Source organism: Cynoglossus semilaevis, chromosome 6 (assembly GCF_000523025.1).
Source record: "Cynoglossus semilaevis isolate Cse_v1.0 chromosome 6, Cse_v1.0, whole genome shotgun sequence".
Lineage (NCBI taxonomy): Eukaryota > Metazoa > Chordata > Actinopteri > Pleuronectiformes > Cynoglossidae > Cynoglossus > Cynoglossus semilaevis.
Window position 1 is genome coordinate 5,941,452 of NC_024312.1, and position 17,500 is coordinate 5,958,951.

At 41.6% G+C, this 17,500-nt stretch overlaps 2 protein-coding genes and 1 long non-coding RNA gene across 8 annotated transcripts in view; 1 reads left to right on the plus strand and 2 right to left on the minus strand.

The window, feature by feature from the left end:
• The window catches only part of LOC103379849 (C-factor-like), a 6,072-nt gene extending 2,465 nt beyond the window's left edge, over positions 1-3,607 (minus strand). For both annotated transcript variants that reach the window (XM_008311550.3, XM_025056499.1), the window contains exons 1-4: positions 3,413-3,607; positions 2,381-2,435; positions 1,392-1,588; positions 337-388 (exon numbers count right to left, since the gene is read on the minus strand). In XM_008311550.3, coding sequence (XP_008309772.1) covers positions 337-388; positions 1,392-1,588; positions 2,381-2,435; positions 3,413-3,559 — 451 coding nt within the window. In that variant the 5' untranslated portion in view covers positions 3,560-3,607. The remainder of the gene's footprint in view (positions 1-336; positions 389-1,391; positions 1,589-2,380; positions 2,436-3,412) is intronic.
• LOC103379852 (uncharacterized) overlaps positions 27-17,500 on the plus strand; it is a 22,339-nt gene continuing 4,865 nt past the window's right edge. The window contains exons 1-7 of one of the 5 annotated variants that reach the window (XR_003049946.1): positions 27-308; positions 2,086-2,165; positions 2,290-2,310; positions 2,408-2,548; positions 3,433-3,652; positions 4,484-4,593; positions 5,751-6,006. This is a non-coding gene — a long non-coding RNA (uncharacterized LOC103379852). Of the gene's footprint in view, positions 309-1,601; positions 2,166-2,289; positions 2,311-2,407; positions 2,549-3,432; positions 3,653-4,478; positions 4,647-4,857; positions 4,926-5,750; positions 6,007-17,500 lie in introns of those variants that run through there. The other 4 variants (XR_003049945.1, XR_003049943.1, XR_003049944.1 and 1 more) reach the window with 4 other exon arrangements.
• Positions 5,792-9,024, minus strand: LOC103379853 (G1/S-specific cyclin-D1). The gene is made up of 5 exons (XM_008311551.3): positions 8,149-9,024; positions 7,194-7,409; positions 6,916-7,075; positions 6,071-6,219; positions 5,792-5,981 (listed from the first exon to the last, which is right to left on the minus strand). Exons 1-5 carry the CDS (start codon positions 8,344-8,346, stop codon positions 5,823-5,825), a joined length of 882 nt encoding a protein of 293 aa, XP_008309773.1. The 5' UTR covers positions 8,347-9,024; the 3' UTR covers positions 5,792-5,822.

The following is a 17,500-nucleotide window of genomic DNA, read 5'->3' on the forward strand; positions in this document are numbered from 1 at the left end:
AGTCTCTGTCCAGCCCAACAACCACACCTTCACTTTTTTTCAGTCAGGTCAACCTAATCTTCTCTACAGGCACATGTATAAAATGTTCTGTTAAAGAAACACCCCCTCCCCCCAACCCCCCCTGAACTGAAGCATCCTTGAGAACCTGATAACATGTATATTTTTTTATATATTTTTATCTGTAGAAACCACTGTATGAGCTGCTGCCACCTAGTGACTGGCAGCTCCATTGGAGGACCCTCACACCAAGCACCTCTCCACCCCACGGGGGGGCCCCCGCCCCACATCTTCAGAAGTACTGCTGTAAGGTAACATTAATAAGGCCTGATTGTTTACCGTCGTCAGAGGAGCGAATCTCTGCTGCCTTCTGGAGCAGTGGCAGACACATCTGAAAAAGAAAATGTTAACAAACAGGTTATGTACCAACTGCAGAAGTTGAAGCTGCAGATCAACCTCTTAAAGAATGTATTTTGTCACACATCTGTCCAACTGTGGGTTTTTTTTAATATCAATTATTTAGAAACTGTAGAAATGCTTGAGGGTTGTTGTATCTGCGTTATTTCTGTTACTGCAGGTCAAACTATATGTACACATGAGCTCAGGTGTTAATAATTACATACAACGCCACAAAAAAGAGGCGGGACAGGAAGTAAACAATGAGTGATTGAATAACATCTGCTGCGCTTAAAACAGGTCATCCCAGTCGAATGGAATTGTTAAAAGGGTTTGGTGTGAGCAGTGGAGTCTGTCTTTGTCTTTCTTAGTCTCACATGTCAAATCCTTACATCATATATATTACATCTATGTAAGACATCTATATATTCTGGGCCTCAGAATGGCTGAAAAGAAAGAAAAGTTGTAGGAGGTGACCACGACCTGATTTAATGGCAGGATTTTTTTTTTTTTTAATCACCAGGGTGTATCTATGTTTTTTTGGTTGAAGAGTTCTGTTGGGCAAGAAGCCTCTTGGACGAGAGGTGAAAGTTTCACGTCCAGTTGCCTAACAGAACTCTTCAACCGTGACCATGACCTGGATGACTGACAATCTTCAGAGACATCTCTGTGTTTTTTTGCTGTACGGGGTTTGAGTTTTCTCTGGAGACTGTCCACGATTGTCCAGTTGTCCTCTACTTAACTGGTTTGGATACAAAAAAACATCACGAACGACCGAGAACCTAGATGGCCGTGTTGTTCTACAGAAGACAACTCTGCAGCTTATTTGAATAAATGAGTGTTTTTTTTTTAATTCCCTATTAGCCCCCCCTACAGATCAGGGAAGGGAAGCTACATGTCCAAAGATGCCATTCATAGACTACCATTACAACTGAACTAAAGTGTGTACTTCAGTGTCATGTGTCACAGTGCGGTGGTGTTAGGAAGGACGAGCCGACCTTGGAGATCAGAAACGGTCCAGCCACGTTGATTTCGTATGACAACATCATGTCCTGTTTCCCTGTGGCGGACATCAGGGCGGGTCTTTCTGGCATATTGACGGCAGCGTTGTTGATGAGGAGGTTCAGCCCGGCAGCTCCGACATGTGCACTGACAACCTGGACAGCTGATACCACACTGTCTTCATTTGAGACATCTGCAGATGGACATGTTAAAAACCGAGTTAATGCAGAGGCGTCAGTCCAAGACTGTTGTTTTGGCAATTTTGTTGCCAAACAACTGGTCTGTACGAGGGTAAGTCACATTCATAGTGACCTGGGTACATATGTAAATAATTGGGCTGAAAACTATTATTAATTTATTGCATATATTTTTTTTTTGCCAAAGCAGGAAAGGCTTTGAAAGAAGAGTCTTTCTTCAATTCCTGCCAGTTCATTACATATACATTTTTGTGAGATCTTTGTTTGGTGGTGTGTCGTGGGGGTTTTCCTGATGATATATATGTGCCGTGGCTCAAGAAATGGTGGAGACGGCCTGAGGTAAATGAAGTAAAATTTACAAGGATTTCCTATTGGACCATCAAACATGACAAGTATATCCACCCTGTGATTTTTAGTGAGCTACTGGTGTATAAGTGGACAATGGTGTTCTGTGCAGTAACATTGCCTTTGTTTTCTCTTTTTTCCCCTGCAGCTACGATGAAACGCGAAGAAGAAGAAGACTGCTGGGGGAGGGTTAGGATCAGCTCGTGGGAGCAGACAGACTACGTCAAGGTACGTCACTAAATATAATATTTATTTTCAGCACAAAGTGATCTTAAAGTTAAGAATTTCATTTGGACCAATGTTTTATGATTTATTTTATGTTGTACTAAAGACCTCACTCTGTGTTTTACAGCGCCCCCTGTAGTGGAGAAAGGTGAGCTACATACTTGTTTGCATTTGTGAACAAAACCATGAAATGAGCTGTGAGAGTGTGGTGTGTTTACCTAGTTTGATTAATGTGATCTTTCCAGGGTACTGAGTCACAAGTTCCTTCAGGGCCTGGAAGAAATAAAAGTGACATGAAAGTGAGTCCATGAAATGGTGGAGTGGAGAAGAAGAGCTTACTCCGGAGTCGAGGATGAAGTTGGAAGATGTTGGGGATCGACATTCATGTAAGGGATTCTTTTAGTTTGGACATTCAGTTTGGACCCAACCCCCCCCCCCCTGGATGGAAGGTGCCCACCCCCCACATTACAAAATTTGGCAATGACATAGAAGGAAAAAAGTTTTTTCTTTTTTTTTGTAAGCTCCGTGTCATCCTGTCATAAAATGCCACCGTGGGCGGCCATATTGGAACCCCATTTCTGACGGTTCTACACAGTTCTGCATTAGTAAGAACAAATCAAATTCTGTCTCTGTTACGGACAAACATCCACCAAGGACGGATCCTTGACTTTGGAAAATGTCTTTGTTACGTAACAGAGCGCCACCTGAGACGGTTCCAGTTCAACCTTCTAACAATACTTACACTTTTGGAGTGATCAAGAGGAGTGGGGGGGGGGGTACTGTTCGAGGAAGTTTGCTTTAGTTACGTAACCAAAGGAAACGTGTGACTGACAGAAGGTGAACCTTAGGCATATGATTCATACACTTAGACATTTCATTAGTATTCACCTGGGATTTAGTGGTAAAATCGACACATGTGCAGGAGTTCATTACACACACGGAGAAGCCGTAAAAGAGCTCACACACTCCCCTTCACAGTAGATGTGTGTGTGTTCCTGGTACAGCTATACATGTAGGGACCTTTTCTACAGAACACTTTGTCCCTGTGGGGACAGTTTCCCAGATCTCTACTGAGTGAGAGGGAATTTGAAGATTGAACATTCAGTTTGGAGTGTAGACATGAATTAGGATTAGGATTAGGATTAGACGCATATTCATAGTAGTTAAGGTTAGGGTCGAGAGCTCGAGAATTGGTTATGTTTAAAATGCAAAGTCTTTTGTGTGTGTGTGTGTGTGTGTTTGTGTCTGACCTCAGCCCTGCTGCCCTCAGGCTCCCTGCAGCAGGCGTAGATGTGACTCCTCTGTCCCGTCCTCTCAGCCAGCATTTTGACCAGGTCCAGACCGATGCCTCTGTTGGTGCCGGTCACCAAAATGTTGCCGTCCAGTTCCACCGACATGTTTGCTGCACCGTGAGCCTCAGCTGCCGTCTGACTGCTCCCTCCCTGTTGCAGTACTGTTACTCCTGACTGACTGCGTGACTTATAAATACAGTAGGTGGAACAAACACACCCTCCTTACTGTTTACCTTGATCAAACAGGTGATAAGAACAGTGTCTGATATTGTTTGTCCCAGAACTTATTACTATTATTATCATTACATTGTTCAGGAAGTCCATATTAAACAAGCAGCTCTTTGTATTACTAAGTGCCCTCCTTGAAGTAGCGCTCAGTTTCAGAAAGGTCAGTGACCCCTGGCCTGCTAGGTCACAGGACAGACCGTATTTATTATTATTTTATTATTCATTTAATTTAACCTTTGTGTCAGTGGTGTTTCCTTGTTCTTGGTTCTTAGATGTTTGTTCATCTTTATTACTGGTTTCTGGAAAGTAGAATTAGTGGTTCCTCTTTTCTGTAGAGCTGTTGTAATCAACTTGTTTTGTTTGTTTTTTTTCATTTTGCTGATCTGTTAGATATTTCTGTGTTGAATTATTTAAGTATTTTTACAATTTAAATTTAATTCTATAGTATATTTTCTATATTTGTGTAGTAAATTTCTCTACATCACAGCTTCACATAGTATGGGTTTAACTGTTGCCTTTTACTGCGCTGTATTTTTATTCATTTATTTATTTTACTATCAAACTATTTTACCCAGAAACATCTCTATTACTCACAAAAGATAGTTCACAATTTGAAAAATGACAGTGAACGTGATTAAAGTTTTGCATAACATTTTGAGAATAATGTTATATTTTATATTATTTTATATTAGTGAAATATATCCTTCCACCTCAGAGTGTTTCCAGCTCCTCTCAGTCTTTGGTCCAGTGACAAACTACAGTATGATTAACAGTCAGTTTCACTGTCGTCCTTCAGTGCAGATCCTTTCTAAACGGCTTGCTGCTCTCTAGTGGTCATCGTTGTGTATCACACACAGAGGAATTGGTGGTTGTTCAACAAATCAGAGCTGCCCAAGCCGGGGTTTAAAACTGTGAGTACCATGTTGGCTCGACATCCACACTGGACTGCGCCTCTTGTCCAAATGTAAGTCCGTCATAAACTGCAGTGTAACATGTAGTTTTAGTGAAGAGACAGTCACATCAGAAGAAGAAGAGGTTGGACCTACAACAGGCAACCAGCGTTCAGGGATTAGCTCACTATAGGAACACTGTAGAGTAAAAAAACAACAACACTCACCATCACTACCAGGTGTGTTTAATCAAACTGTTGTCCCTTAATCCACCCTTCAAATCAGTCTGAGGACGACACACTCAAGGTGGCGACACGGAGCTTTAGCCACCAGATGAGATGTCAGTGTAAAAGGTAAAAGCTCAGAATAACGTGGAAAAGTTTGTACATCTACTCTGTTAAGGCAGTCAGGTCACAGATTAGGGAGCGTCTGACACTTGGTGTGAATCTGACGCTGGATTACACCTTAGTTTTTTGTTTTTGTTTTTTTATAAATGAAGAAATCGTGTAGGCCTCACTCCCAGCCCTGACACTCACTCACTGTCTCTCTCTTTGTTATTTTACCTATTTTTATAACAATAATATAAGGTTTTCTTAATTATTATTTTATTATCAATGTATTTGTTTATATCTATGTTTTGGATGTTAAGACAGAGGGGGATTTTATTTTAATTAATGAATGAATTGGTTTTTAGAGTGCTGTTGTGGAACAGATTAAATTTGTACCTCGAAGCCCCACTGTGTGTGTTTGTGTGTGTATATATATTGATGATTTGATAAATTATTGATTAATCGTGATGGCAGTCAAACATTGTTTATCAAGACAAATCAACAAATCAAATTCCTAAATATGACAAAACTTTTACTTATTTATTGCTTGAACAGACAGACACACAACAGCAGCCAGATACAGAAACATTTGTCGGTGGATTTTAGTCAACATTTGCTCCGTCTTGACGGTGGTCTGTAAAATGTGGGGGTCAGGGGAGGTTTCTTTCCAAACGTCACTGTCTTTCCAACATCATAGAGTGGATTAAAAAAAGAAACAACACTCAGATAAATCACATTCATCTTCAGAACCATTTAACAGACCTCTGAACCTCGCTGTGTTTCCCCTCGACCACATGACACACAGTACTTCAAACCAGCTTCTCTCGTTTGTTTGTTTTTTTTTCACAGTTCATTGCGGGACTCCAAACTCCCCTGTGTGTCAACGACGACCGTCCACTTCATCAGTCCATCGGCCCTTCATCAGATGTTTACGTCACGGACATCTGTGGGTGTGGACGAGAGGTCCTGCCCCTCACCACTGTTCTTAGTTTCCATAGTAACCGTGTGTTGCTGCCGTGCCTGTCCGAGGCTGGTTTCTAGCAGCGACTCTATTTGTTCCTGACACGCTCTGAGACAGTCCTGAGGAGAGACAGACCGGGTTAGTGTGAGTACCACACACACACACACACACACACACACACTTAGATCAGTGTGAGCAGTTATCTCACCGGGTCGCTCCTGATGGTCTGTGCAAGCTGCTCTGTCAGTTTCTGGGACATGGATGTGTTCCCCAGCATCTTCAGCTGTAAGCCCTCCACTGCTGCCACCATGCTGCCGGCCGCCACCATGGACGGGGGGCTGGCGATGAAATTGGTGTCTGTGAAGCATCAGAACAAATCTTTGTTAAAAAAAAAAAAAGAAAAACTCCCCTCAGTCACACCTAAACACTGAGTCCAATCAGATTTAAAGCACTTTTAAAGCACTTTCAGGGTCAGTTTCTAACCTCCAAACTCAAAACGCTGTTGTTTTGTTTTTCTTTCGTGATGAGTCTTTGTTTTAAGTTGACTGTTATTTGGTAATGATATATGAATAATGCAGGATGAACGTTAATCAACGCTTTGGTAAAAAAGTATATTTTTTTTATTGTGGAAAATTGAACGTTAGTCAGTTTTGGTTGATTTCAGTCTGTCGTGGCTAATGGATGTGTGGTTCATTTTTGGAACCAGTTGTCCACTGAAAGAGGTCAGCTTTCCATCTGTCAGCACTGGACTTGTAATTTGAAATTATCAGCACTTTGTCAGTTAATGGGATTACACACAAATCCCTGTTTTACCCCAGTTGCATAAACCTTAGTGCTACAGGGTCTGGGTCTGCATCTGTCAGACCAAAACAGATAGACGGGCAAATGGATTTAGCCAAGTGGATACTGAACTATAACAGGAAGCTGGAACGAGCTGTGATTGTGGTTTGGACGACGGTTTAGAAATCAGCTACAGACTACACACACACACAGAGATGTGTGTAAGATGTCTACCATGTGTTGTATATTATACATTATTTGAACATTGCGTACCTGTGGCACAGAGCGCCACAAAGGTCTGAGCGTGCTTCCTGAGTATGGACCGGCACTCTCTTCTGACGGGCAGCCGGGACAGGAAGTGGTCGATGAAATCCAGTGGCGTCACAGAGGCCAGGTCCCACTTGAGTTTGTTCAAAACCAGCAGCTCCATTTGCTATGATTGGATGAAAAATTAACAATGAGAGATAGAGTTTGGAACGTGAGACCACACCAGGATAAACAGAGTTAGAATTTTTTTCAGAGTTCTCCTCTGAGGAGCGTAGCTGACGTACCAGCAGCTGAGACGTGGTGATGGAGTTGTCTGTGTAGATGCAGAGCTTCTCGGCGGTCAGTGGGATGGTCTCCTTTAGTTTGGATGCCAGGAACATACAGGCAGCTCCCAGTAGCTGCAGGTGGTTCTTCTTGACGGGCTCCACAGACAGGAAGCGGTCCATGTAGTTCATGGCCAGAGGGAAAACCTCCTCTTCACACCTTTGCTCCTCACACACCTACACAGACAAACCAAGATCAAAGAGTCAGCTGTAAATAAGTGATAATAAATGATGTCATAAAAGAGCAGAAATGTTGATTACAGTCAGACCTGCCGCCTGTTAGTCAAACTCTGTTCTAATTCGTGATCAACCAAACAACTGTCCTGTATTTGGGCTTTTTTTTTAAACAATTTCTTAAGGATTTGGAGTCGACCATTTGTAGAAACTGCACTACTGTAGAACATCTAACTAAAATTAAGCTGTTTATAGGTCAAACTTGTTGGTCCTATTTTAGCTGATGGCCAATCTTTAGCTTCTTTTAAATAAATAATTGGTATTTCTTGGCAAGTTTTAGTTTTTGACTGTTGTTGTCTTTTAGCTAAAATCCACTGATTTTTAGACTTTTAACGTCAGTATATTTTACAAATTGACTATGACAAAAAAAACTAATATATTTCCATTTTTCGTCATTTGCACTTTACTTTATTAAGCCTGTAAAAAGGGATTTTTCATGTTTAAAAAAAAAGAAGTACATGTGCAAAGTCCTCGCGTTTAAGCAACTTCTTCTGTGATCTGATCATTTTATAACCTTATTACATTAACCTTTCGCGTATTAATCAGTAATAACGCACTTATACGTGTCTGTGACCCATAACCAACGTTCCCCTGAACCGTCACTGGGCCGCGGTCTCTGTGTTTTCCGCACTGGTTCAGCGACAACGTGATTCTCTTTGTACTGCAAGTCGCTCACGCTCACCTCCAGCACCCAGGTGGCCGCTATCCTCCTCATGTACGGAGCGATTTCTCTCTGGACGCATTTAAAGTAGTTCGAAGCGGGGAGGTAATTCTCCTCTGCCCGCAGGAGAGCTCCCAGGACCCGGTCCGTCAACAGGTTGGAGTCCCGGTAGGCCCTGGCAGGCCTGTCCCCCTCACAGCACAGCAGCTGGGGCTCCATTCCCCCGAAACTTCTGCCACGAGCCGAGTGTCTTCCAGCGGTTTCCGTCCACTCCTCGCGGCGACGGACTTAAATTAATAATAAGTAAAAAAAAAAAAAAAAAAAAGTCGTCCAGTCCCCTGACAGTGATATAATATCAACTGGTCCACATTTTAACCGAAAAAAAAAAATTCGTTCTCTCGTTATTTCTGAAAGAATTCACAACTTACAGTGTCGCTCGGGACACTTTTGAGAGATGTAATAAATGAAAACATTCCTCGATAGACTTCGTCGAGTCACTTTGTGACTTCATTCATCTCCAGTCAATCTATAAAACACTTTCTTTTGTTGGAAAAAAAAGAAAGAAAGTGTGTTATAGAAACAGCATCTCCCAGAGAGCTGCTGAGGTTTACTAACAACACCGCTGTGGCTGCGGCGTTTATAAATTCTACGCGTCAAGTTGAATTGAGTGGCGTGTGTTGCCACATCCGGTGAAAAACTTCAAAATAAAATACAACTTAGAAAATAAAACCTTTGCGAGCGCATTAATGTCTGCCGTATGATCATTAGTATAACATTTTCTAACTGATTTTTTAAAATGTTTTTAGAAAGTGTCTGACATTATTGTAAACATGCTCAGGCATAAATCTCAGGCATCTTGAACAGTTTTGACATCTTGTATTTATTGAATTTTATGGAGTTAGCCTCAATTTACAGTATATGGCATTACGTAATGCTCTTTTTTTTTTAAAAGGAAATATAATAATAATAATAGTACATTTTTCCAATGCAATGTTGTATTGTTGACACAGCATTGTTTTAATGTTAACATATTTATATTTTGGTGTTCATTTTTTGATTATCAATATGATACAGTGATATATACATATAATTATTATTATTAGATTTTTTATTATAATTCGTGGTGTTGATGAAGAATACCTGTTTTTCTCCAGTTCACGCTCTTATACGCAGCAATATAACCATTAGTGTTACTGTATCAACATACTTGCGTCGGTCACTTCCTTTTCCATTTCCTCTGCAGATCCGCGGTCCTCAGACCACACTGATGTGGGAGAGTGACAAAGCAGAGACAGCGTTCTATGCAGCCAACTCTCTCTCTTTCTCTGTCTCTTTCTCTCTCCCTGACCTCTAACCTCACTTTCTCGGGGTGGCCAGGCCTAGGGTCATACTCTGGACACCGCATACAAAAGCAGTGCATAGATTCTATTGATTCGTCATGATTGATCCCGACTACAATAGAGAGTGATCTGTGGCGATCGGCTTCGCTAACCTTCTGCTAAGCTGTCTCTTAATGTTGTAGGACGGGATTTGTCCTGTAGAACTTCAGACCTGGGCTAGAAAAAAAACAGTAGAAAGTTTCAACTCAAGTCATCGGGACAAAAGTGACCAGAATCACCAGATAAACCTTCTGGTTTTCACCACTTGTGAGTTAGAAGTGATATTACATTTTTTTTGTTTCTTTAATTTAACCAATCACTGGCTGCGTCCGAATGTTGTGTCGTCCAACTTTAACGTCTGAGTAAACACACAAACACAGCTTTATTGACATCACAGCAGGTGGAGAATGAAAGAAGCCGAGATAAAGAGTGTGTGAACCGCAGTAATGACGCCGAAGATAAATGTAGTGGCAGCTATAGAAAGAGCACGCACACACAGGAGTGTCCATGCTGAGGAATCTAACTCCACGGGCTTTCAATAGAGATAAATGAAGATAAACAGAGCCGACAGGAGGAGTTCACAGGAACCTAAAAGGAGAGTAATGGATGAAAATGTCTTTCAGCCCCGGTGCAGGATTCATTGAGTTAGGCCACTAACATTCCTTTGTCAATACAACACGGGACACGCTTGGAGCTTTAGTGTCTAACTCTGCCACCGTTCATCAGGGATGTCTTTGGATTCATCTGGACAGACTAAATATATCAGAGGGAAATTTCATTTCATTTCTTAGATGACGTGTTCCTTTGGTATGGACTTTGTGTGTACAGTAGTTTGATTGTGCAGCAGCAGCAACATAATTAGTAAATAGTTAATTTTAAAAAAACCAACCCATAATAACATGGACTCCATTACTGCAGTTCTAATGTCAACACATAAACATTTTTACTATCATTTCAAAGTTTCACAGTACTGCATGGAAACGGCACACACAGATTAAACATACAGTACACACCAGGACCTCCACCCAATCAGCACACAGCGGCAATTAAGAAGGTTAAACAGACCAGGTCATAGTTTATTCACCAGGGGACACTGCAGCTGTGGTCTGTGGAGCTGATGTCCTGTGTACAGAGTTTGGAGCAAATTCCAAACCCCAGTCCTTTGCTGAGCTTTGCAGAAATAAAAAGTTGTGGAGTATAAACAACGACAGCAACACAAGGTCATACAACTGTTGATAATTAACATTTTGACACACACACACACACACTATCACAATTAAGCTATAATCTTGAAGGCGGTGCAGTTGGCTTTGTTTCTGAGCTGGGTAGTTGTTGTTATGTAATCTGTTCACAGTTTCAGAGTTTGACTTTTGACGGAGAATGCTGACACTGCAGATGTGGTTCTGTGGAAGAGCAGCCCTGCTGGTGACTCTGGATGTATTTGTGACGGTTGAGTTCAGGCTCAGGGGCATCAGGTCTATGTGAAGTGTTCACAAAACACTAAAACCTGTGAGTGTGTGTGTGTGTGTGTGTGTGTGTGTATCTTGGGCACGTCAGTGTCTCTTAAGTCTTTGAATGGTCTGCTATCACGGCAATCACGTCTGGACACCAGGACATAGAAACAGAGAGAGAGTGAGAGAGAGGGACGAGACGTCTTTGCAAGGAATCTGTCCTACCCCCCCCTCCCCCCCCGCCTCCCCTANCTCCATTATAGGCAGCAGCAGCAGCAGTAGTAGTGGCCCTCATTTCTAGAGTTGGGGGGGGGTTGGTGTAATCTTCATTTTACTACTAGTACTTCAACTACTACTACCAAATGTCAAAACTTAACGAATGATCGCACCGAGGGTTTTCTTTGCAGACTTTATATTTTCATCCATGTGATTTGATGTTTAGATGTTATTCACAGACTCAGCAAAATGTCCAAGTGGCAGGTGACAGGATTTACTTTCGTTTCCAGTGAACGGAAGAGACCTTTTCAGATGAACCATAAAACATTGTCAATAACCCAAACCTAGTTCCAGTGTCCACACTTTTACTAATAATTAACTCATCGATGACCACACCTCACCTCCCACGCAATGAAATTAGCACATTCTAAACTGTGGAAAAAACCACCACTACAGTACTGTTCAGCCTCGTGGTTCAGTGAGGATCCAGATGACCCCTGTTGACCTCCATGTATGTACGTATATGTCCCCAAGTGTCTGCTAAAAGTTTCAAATCATTAAATCCCGACACTAAATCTTGACGCGTTTGCCACTGACCCTGAACCTAAGTCGGTACCATCCCTGTTTTAAATGGTCAAATGTGAATGTGGCCCAGAAGAAAGAGTTGAAAGAAGAAAAAGAGATTGTTTCCCCATAAAAGCTTTCTAAACCCTGGGTACAAACACAATGGGCCATAATGAAAAGATGGATAGAGTAATTGTCTTGTTAAGTGATCCGAAAAGACAGGCAAGGAAGGGGGTGGAGTGGCTGACGGCGTGTGTGTGTGTGTGTGTGTTTCTGTGTGTGTGACACAGCACACTGAGAGGCCAAGGGTGCTAACAAGAGGAAAACGCCAAGACAATGCGATCCTCAGTAGGAGCCCCTCACTCCGTCTCCAACCCCCAAAGACGCAAGGAAGCAGCAGAGTTTGGTTGAAACAGTCGACCAAAGTAACCAGTGACGTCAGTTTCATATTGGACTTGAGTTGTTTTATTCTGGGTCATATTCAACATGACCATTACTGGTTATGGTAACAGGCAGTGGTTCATTCCATGACAGGATAACCTGGTGTTCTCCCTTGACTTAAGGCCATTTAGACCATTGTTTCCAAAGACTGGGTCGCGACCCTCAGGTGGGTCGCAAGAGTTTTTTGGTGTTTTTTGGGTCGTCTCGCATCATGTTTCCCAGGAGTTAACGAATAATGTCTATTGACTTGGGTTGTGATTTTCAAAATATGGGTGTCCAGAGAAAAAGTTTGGGGGAAACACGTATAGTTTTGAAATAGTTTTTTAATGTGAAAATTCTGCAGTTCCCCTACAGTCTGTATTTGTTTATATTTTCTGTTCTATTTATTCAGATTTAATATCTAGTGTCTGTGTGTGTCTGTGTGTGTGTGTGTGTTCCCTCACGGTTTAGCGTTCTTGATATATTGTGTGAAGGAGCTTTTCTCCTTCTTCACTGCAAATGACCCAGCAGCAAATGGTAGTTCAGGACAGGAGGGGGGTGATGACCCTTGACCCCCTGTCTCTTTCTGTCTAATCCATGACAGCCATGAACCTCGAAGCTGAGAGTTATACTCGGCTAAAACCCTTTTTCTCAACCCTCCACTGCACTGCAGCTACTCCTCTCATCTTTTCTTGGCTACACCCTCCACCCCGTGACCCCTAACTTCCATTTTCATTCTCACTTCTTTCTTCTCGGCGTTAACCTCTGAACGAAACCCACCAAACACTCCCTTGTTATGACTGTTTGTCTTCCTCTTTCCTGTCCCAGTTATGGCCTGCTCTCTAAGGCTAACCATAAATATAACAAAGCAGACGTAACTATCCCCTTTAAAAGTGAGCGCCTAGTTAACACTTTAAAAGTGGGAAAGTGATGCTGCTTTGTCCGCTTAATACTAATCACCGTAGCTGGTTTCCAACTTACAAGACAAATGGCCCTTTAAGCTTATATGGAAAATAGCTAGCTAACAGCTTTCAATCAAGAGGAAAGCTAACCTTTGATTGTCATTACATTATAATATAAGAGTTTGAGGTGACGCTGTTTGAAGTCTGTGTGGCTGCTGATTTATTTATTTTGCTTCTGCTGTTTTCAGGCCAAAGCTCAGATGGCAGTTAGTTTAGCTTAACTTAGTTTAGCTTATTCTTCAAGTTTCGCAGAAGAAGAAAAACCGGTGAGCAATTTATTCATGACAATCACTAATGCAGTGTTTCCCAACTGTGTCTTGAGCCACGGCACGTACAAAACAAAAATGTCACTAAAAGTATCTGTAATGAAATATAATAATCTTCAAGTTTCGTCATAATTGACGAAAAAATCGGCCTGTTTAGTTGAAGACAACGTTGATATACTGGCAGGAATTGAAGAAAGACACTTCTTCGTCGATCTTCTTCAACAGCTCTGATTGTCTTTTTTTTTAGTTTTAATAACCATCTGCTGCCACCTAGCAGAAGAGGATGTAATTGTTCTGCCTGTCACGCATTGACAAATAAAGAAAAAATATTTGCAATAAATAAATAATAGTTTTGGGACCAATTAAGTGACATTGGATGTGTTTCCACGGCACAGCAGTTGGGAATCACTGCACTAATGTAACTCATGCTAACTGTAATGTAAAGGTGTGATTTGAGGGAAAGGTGACATTGTTTCATTTTTAAGAGTATCAACAGTGCTAGCATATGTTGCTTATGCTAATTTCTGTAGGTAGGCAAAATATACTGTGATGAAGACAGGAGTCCTGCCACGGTGCAGCCCCCGCCCTGCGAGTTAGACGAGTGTTTTTCAGTTGATCTTGGCAGTCACACGTGAGTTTTCCACTTGAGAGAACAACAATGTTGGACAAATCCTGGCAGAGGTTCAGGAGGTGCACGTCAAGCTACCTGTTCAGCAGTAAAAGTGAAACTGGTTTGAATTCCACGTAGGCATTAACTGGGAGTGTTTAAAGGTCACGAAGATGTTGTCTTACTGAACATATACTAGATGGAAATGAACAGTTTCAAACTGGATTGATTTGTAAAATCTATCCGATAACACTTAACGCTCGGTAGAAATAAATAATGCTACATGTGAGAGGACCAGGTAGTATTGGTCAAAGTCAGTTGAAGTAGATATTTGAACAACTTCTGGTAGGAAGACTTGTTTTCCCCAGTTTCCTCCTCCAGTCTACAGACATGCAGAGAGAGGATTAGGTTAATTGGGGATTGTAAAATGCAAGTAGGTGCGAATGGGAGTGTAAATGTTGGTCAGTGGACATGAGGACACGCCACCTTTCACTTCTAGCGTCAGTGGACCTGAGGACACGCCACCTTTCACTTCTAGCCTCTCCAGTACCTTGTACTAGTGAAGGCAGTTAAACAGTATTGTCTGTGATAATCATTATCAAATCTGTTTGTGAGATCAAACCATTTATTCTTTCACTTTTGATTCAGTCTCATTCCTGGGTTAAGATTAACATAAACATCGGTGAAGTTTGCACCGATCAATGAACAACCAACCTTCATACCTGACAGCTGAGCTAGCATGTGAATGGCAGTGAGAAGGTGCGAAGTTGAGTTACTTAGACTTAATCCAATGTAGGAGTTCTAGTTTTATTGAAGTAATTCTTCCATGTAGACAACGCTAGGCCAGAGCATTGTGTCCCAAAAACTGGGTTGCGACCCTCAGGTGGCAGATTGTTTTGGGTCGTCTTGCATCATGTATCCCAGGAGTTTACGAATAATGTCTGTTGACTTGGGTCGCAAAGATTTCTGAGTTTTAAAATGATGGTCTCTAGAAGAAACGTTTGGGAAACGTTTGGGCCAGAGTCTCTGGACAGTAGATGGCACTAGATTTTCTGTTGCTCTGTGACAGTTTTTGATTTTAGATTCCGCTCATCGACTTGGCCTTTGTGAAGGTTAATCCGATATCTTGTCTGGGCTAAATGGCTCTGTTCCATTCTGCGTTGCCATGGTTTCCCTTCACACGCTTTTCAAACGTATGGTTACGGCTCTAACACACAAAATATGAATAAGATCTTGGACCTGGCCAGGGCCAAAATCCATAAAGTAAAGTCTTAATCAGAGAGTATTTGTACTTTTTAGCACATTTATATTTGCTGTTGTGTCAGGACATGTGTGATTATGTAAGAGTTCCTACGCACATAATCCTGCACATATACTAGAGGATTTCCTCATTGGATTAAAAACTGGGCAACATATGTTTGTGTCCTGCAGACACACACACACACACACACACATAGAGTCCATAACTGGCATCAAACGTGGCCCAGTTTTCTTATGGACTGGTTGAATAAGCACATCATGGTTCCTCTTGGCCCACTTATGGAACAATGGACAGGCTAAAGGTCACGTATACAAGACTGTGGGAAGACAGGAGTGGACAATGATGGAGAGTGAGAGAGGCTGAGTGATGAAGGATGAAGAAGATTTGTTGGGATGGGGCAGAACCAATAAACTCATTAGAGAAAGTGTTGAAGAAATAATGATTCTCAGCATCAGCCACAAACGTCTTCACCTGGATTCACCCATCTACGCCAAATTAACGCTAAACACCAACCTGTGACAGCGGCGCATTTACTAATAGCCATCATATCAGTGATTCTCGGCCCAAAAGTGGGTCTCACAGTTCCTGTACATTGAGGTTAATTTAGCCGCACGTGACATCCAGAGTTTAGTTTTTCGGAAAGATCGTTGATTACGTTTTTGACAATAATCAGCGACACAGTTTGAATGGTTTGAAAAATCAGCATGTGAGGTGTAAAAACACATCATAGGCAGTCCTGCATGTAAATAAAGTATAAATAACAAACAACGTGGCTAAACTAGCTAATAGCTGTTGTCGTTATCAGTTTAAAAGTTTGCCTGCATCAAAACTGAAAACGCTAGTGGTCACGTTGTTGTCAGCGTTCGTCTCATCGAAGTGTTTCCACCAGTCGTATCTAATCTCATCTGTTCACACCGTAAAAACAAGAGGCTGTGTGTGTGTGTGTGTGTGTGTGTGTGAGTGTGTCGGTGTGATGTTGTGGTTAAACAATATAAAGAGAATTTAACAAGGCAGTAGAGCCATATATGGACTTCCTGTTCATCCTTCACTTTCCTTATTGCTGTCACTGGAACTTGTATCCTGAACTCATCCACCCTCTGTAAATGACGCTTCATAAAACCATAACCAGGTGTGTGAGGGTGTGTGTGTGAGGGTGTGTTTATTGTATTGTGAGTAAGGCCAACAGGAAGTTCACAGAAGGTGTTGCTTCTTATGGACCGCCCTCTGTATGACTGTCAGCTGCACAGATATGTAGAGTATGTAGGTGGAAAAACGCAATTCAATTTAAACAGTTCCAAAAATGTCAAAATGCTTTTAATTATTTTTATTGGCTCCACTGGTGTGGAATGTTCTCCGATATGTAAAAAAAAAATCGGAAAAATTAAATAAGGCATCTTGATGATCCGTTTTTAATAAATGACATTTTTGAGAAACTTCAGGAATTTATTGGTACAGTATTTTACTGTGATGATGACGTTGATGTACCAAAAAAGTATATTGTTTCTGAATTATAACCACAAAAATGGACATAACAAAGTAAAATCAAATGAGTGTATTTTTAGTCATTTTTGAGAAACTTTTATTTTTTAAAGACTTTTTCAAGTTATATTTTACTGTGATCCAACATCGATAGTCGGGGAGCAGCTGAACTCTGAGAGGACAGAGAAGAAAAGACCTGTCCACCGTTGGTCTGTCCCCACTTCCAGAGACAATGATACCAGCTGATGCCAGCTGCCTGCCTGGCAACCAGCCTGGCTTGTGGCATGTCAGCTGGAGGAGGAGAAGTTTTGTACTTGTCCAATGAACCATGGCTGGGTTTAGTATCTGGTGCCTGGCGGCCCGTCGTGTCCAAGTGTGTGTCCGCGTGTGTGTGTCCTGTGTTTTATGAAAACGAGTAGGTGATGTGGCTGCGGTGTCAAACTATTAAAAGGATATTTCAGGTGTTTTAGGGCATCATGAGAAACACAACAACTTTCTAGTTTGATCTGTTTTCCAGTTGACTGCAGCACTAACCCACTCACCAAAGTGCCTGAAGTTTGGTTTTTATTTCCTTTGGTTTTGTTTTGTGTAAAATGACAAAGAAAAGCCAGAAAAGGGAGAAACTTGATTTTTCTCCTGGCTACATGTTTGTCGATTACTAGGTCACTGACTATTACTTTTCTGTTCTGTGATCAAATTGAATACACTAGAAAGGAGATCTGTTGCTGATTCAGGTTACCACATCCGGACTCTGTTGTATGAAATGGG

Excerpts from the sequence above, each read along its gene's own strand:
- LOC103379853 (XM_008311551.3), bottom strand. The coding sequence starts at position 8,346 with ATGGAGCCCCAGCTGCTGTGCTGTGAGGGGGACAGGCCTGCCAGGGCC. Across the intron at positions 7,076-7,193 it reads TCACCACGTCTCAGCTGCTG|CAAATGGAGCTGCTGGTTTT; the intron begins GTACGTCAGCTA and ends ATCCAATCATAG. Across the intron at positions 5,982-6,070 it reads AGACCATCAGGAGCGACCCG|GACTGTCTCAGAGCGTGTCA; the intron begins GTGAGATAACTG and ends GTCTCTCCTCAG.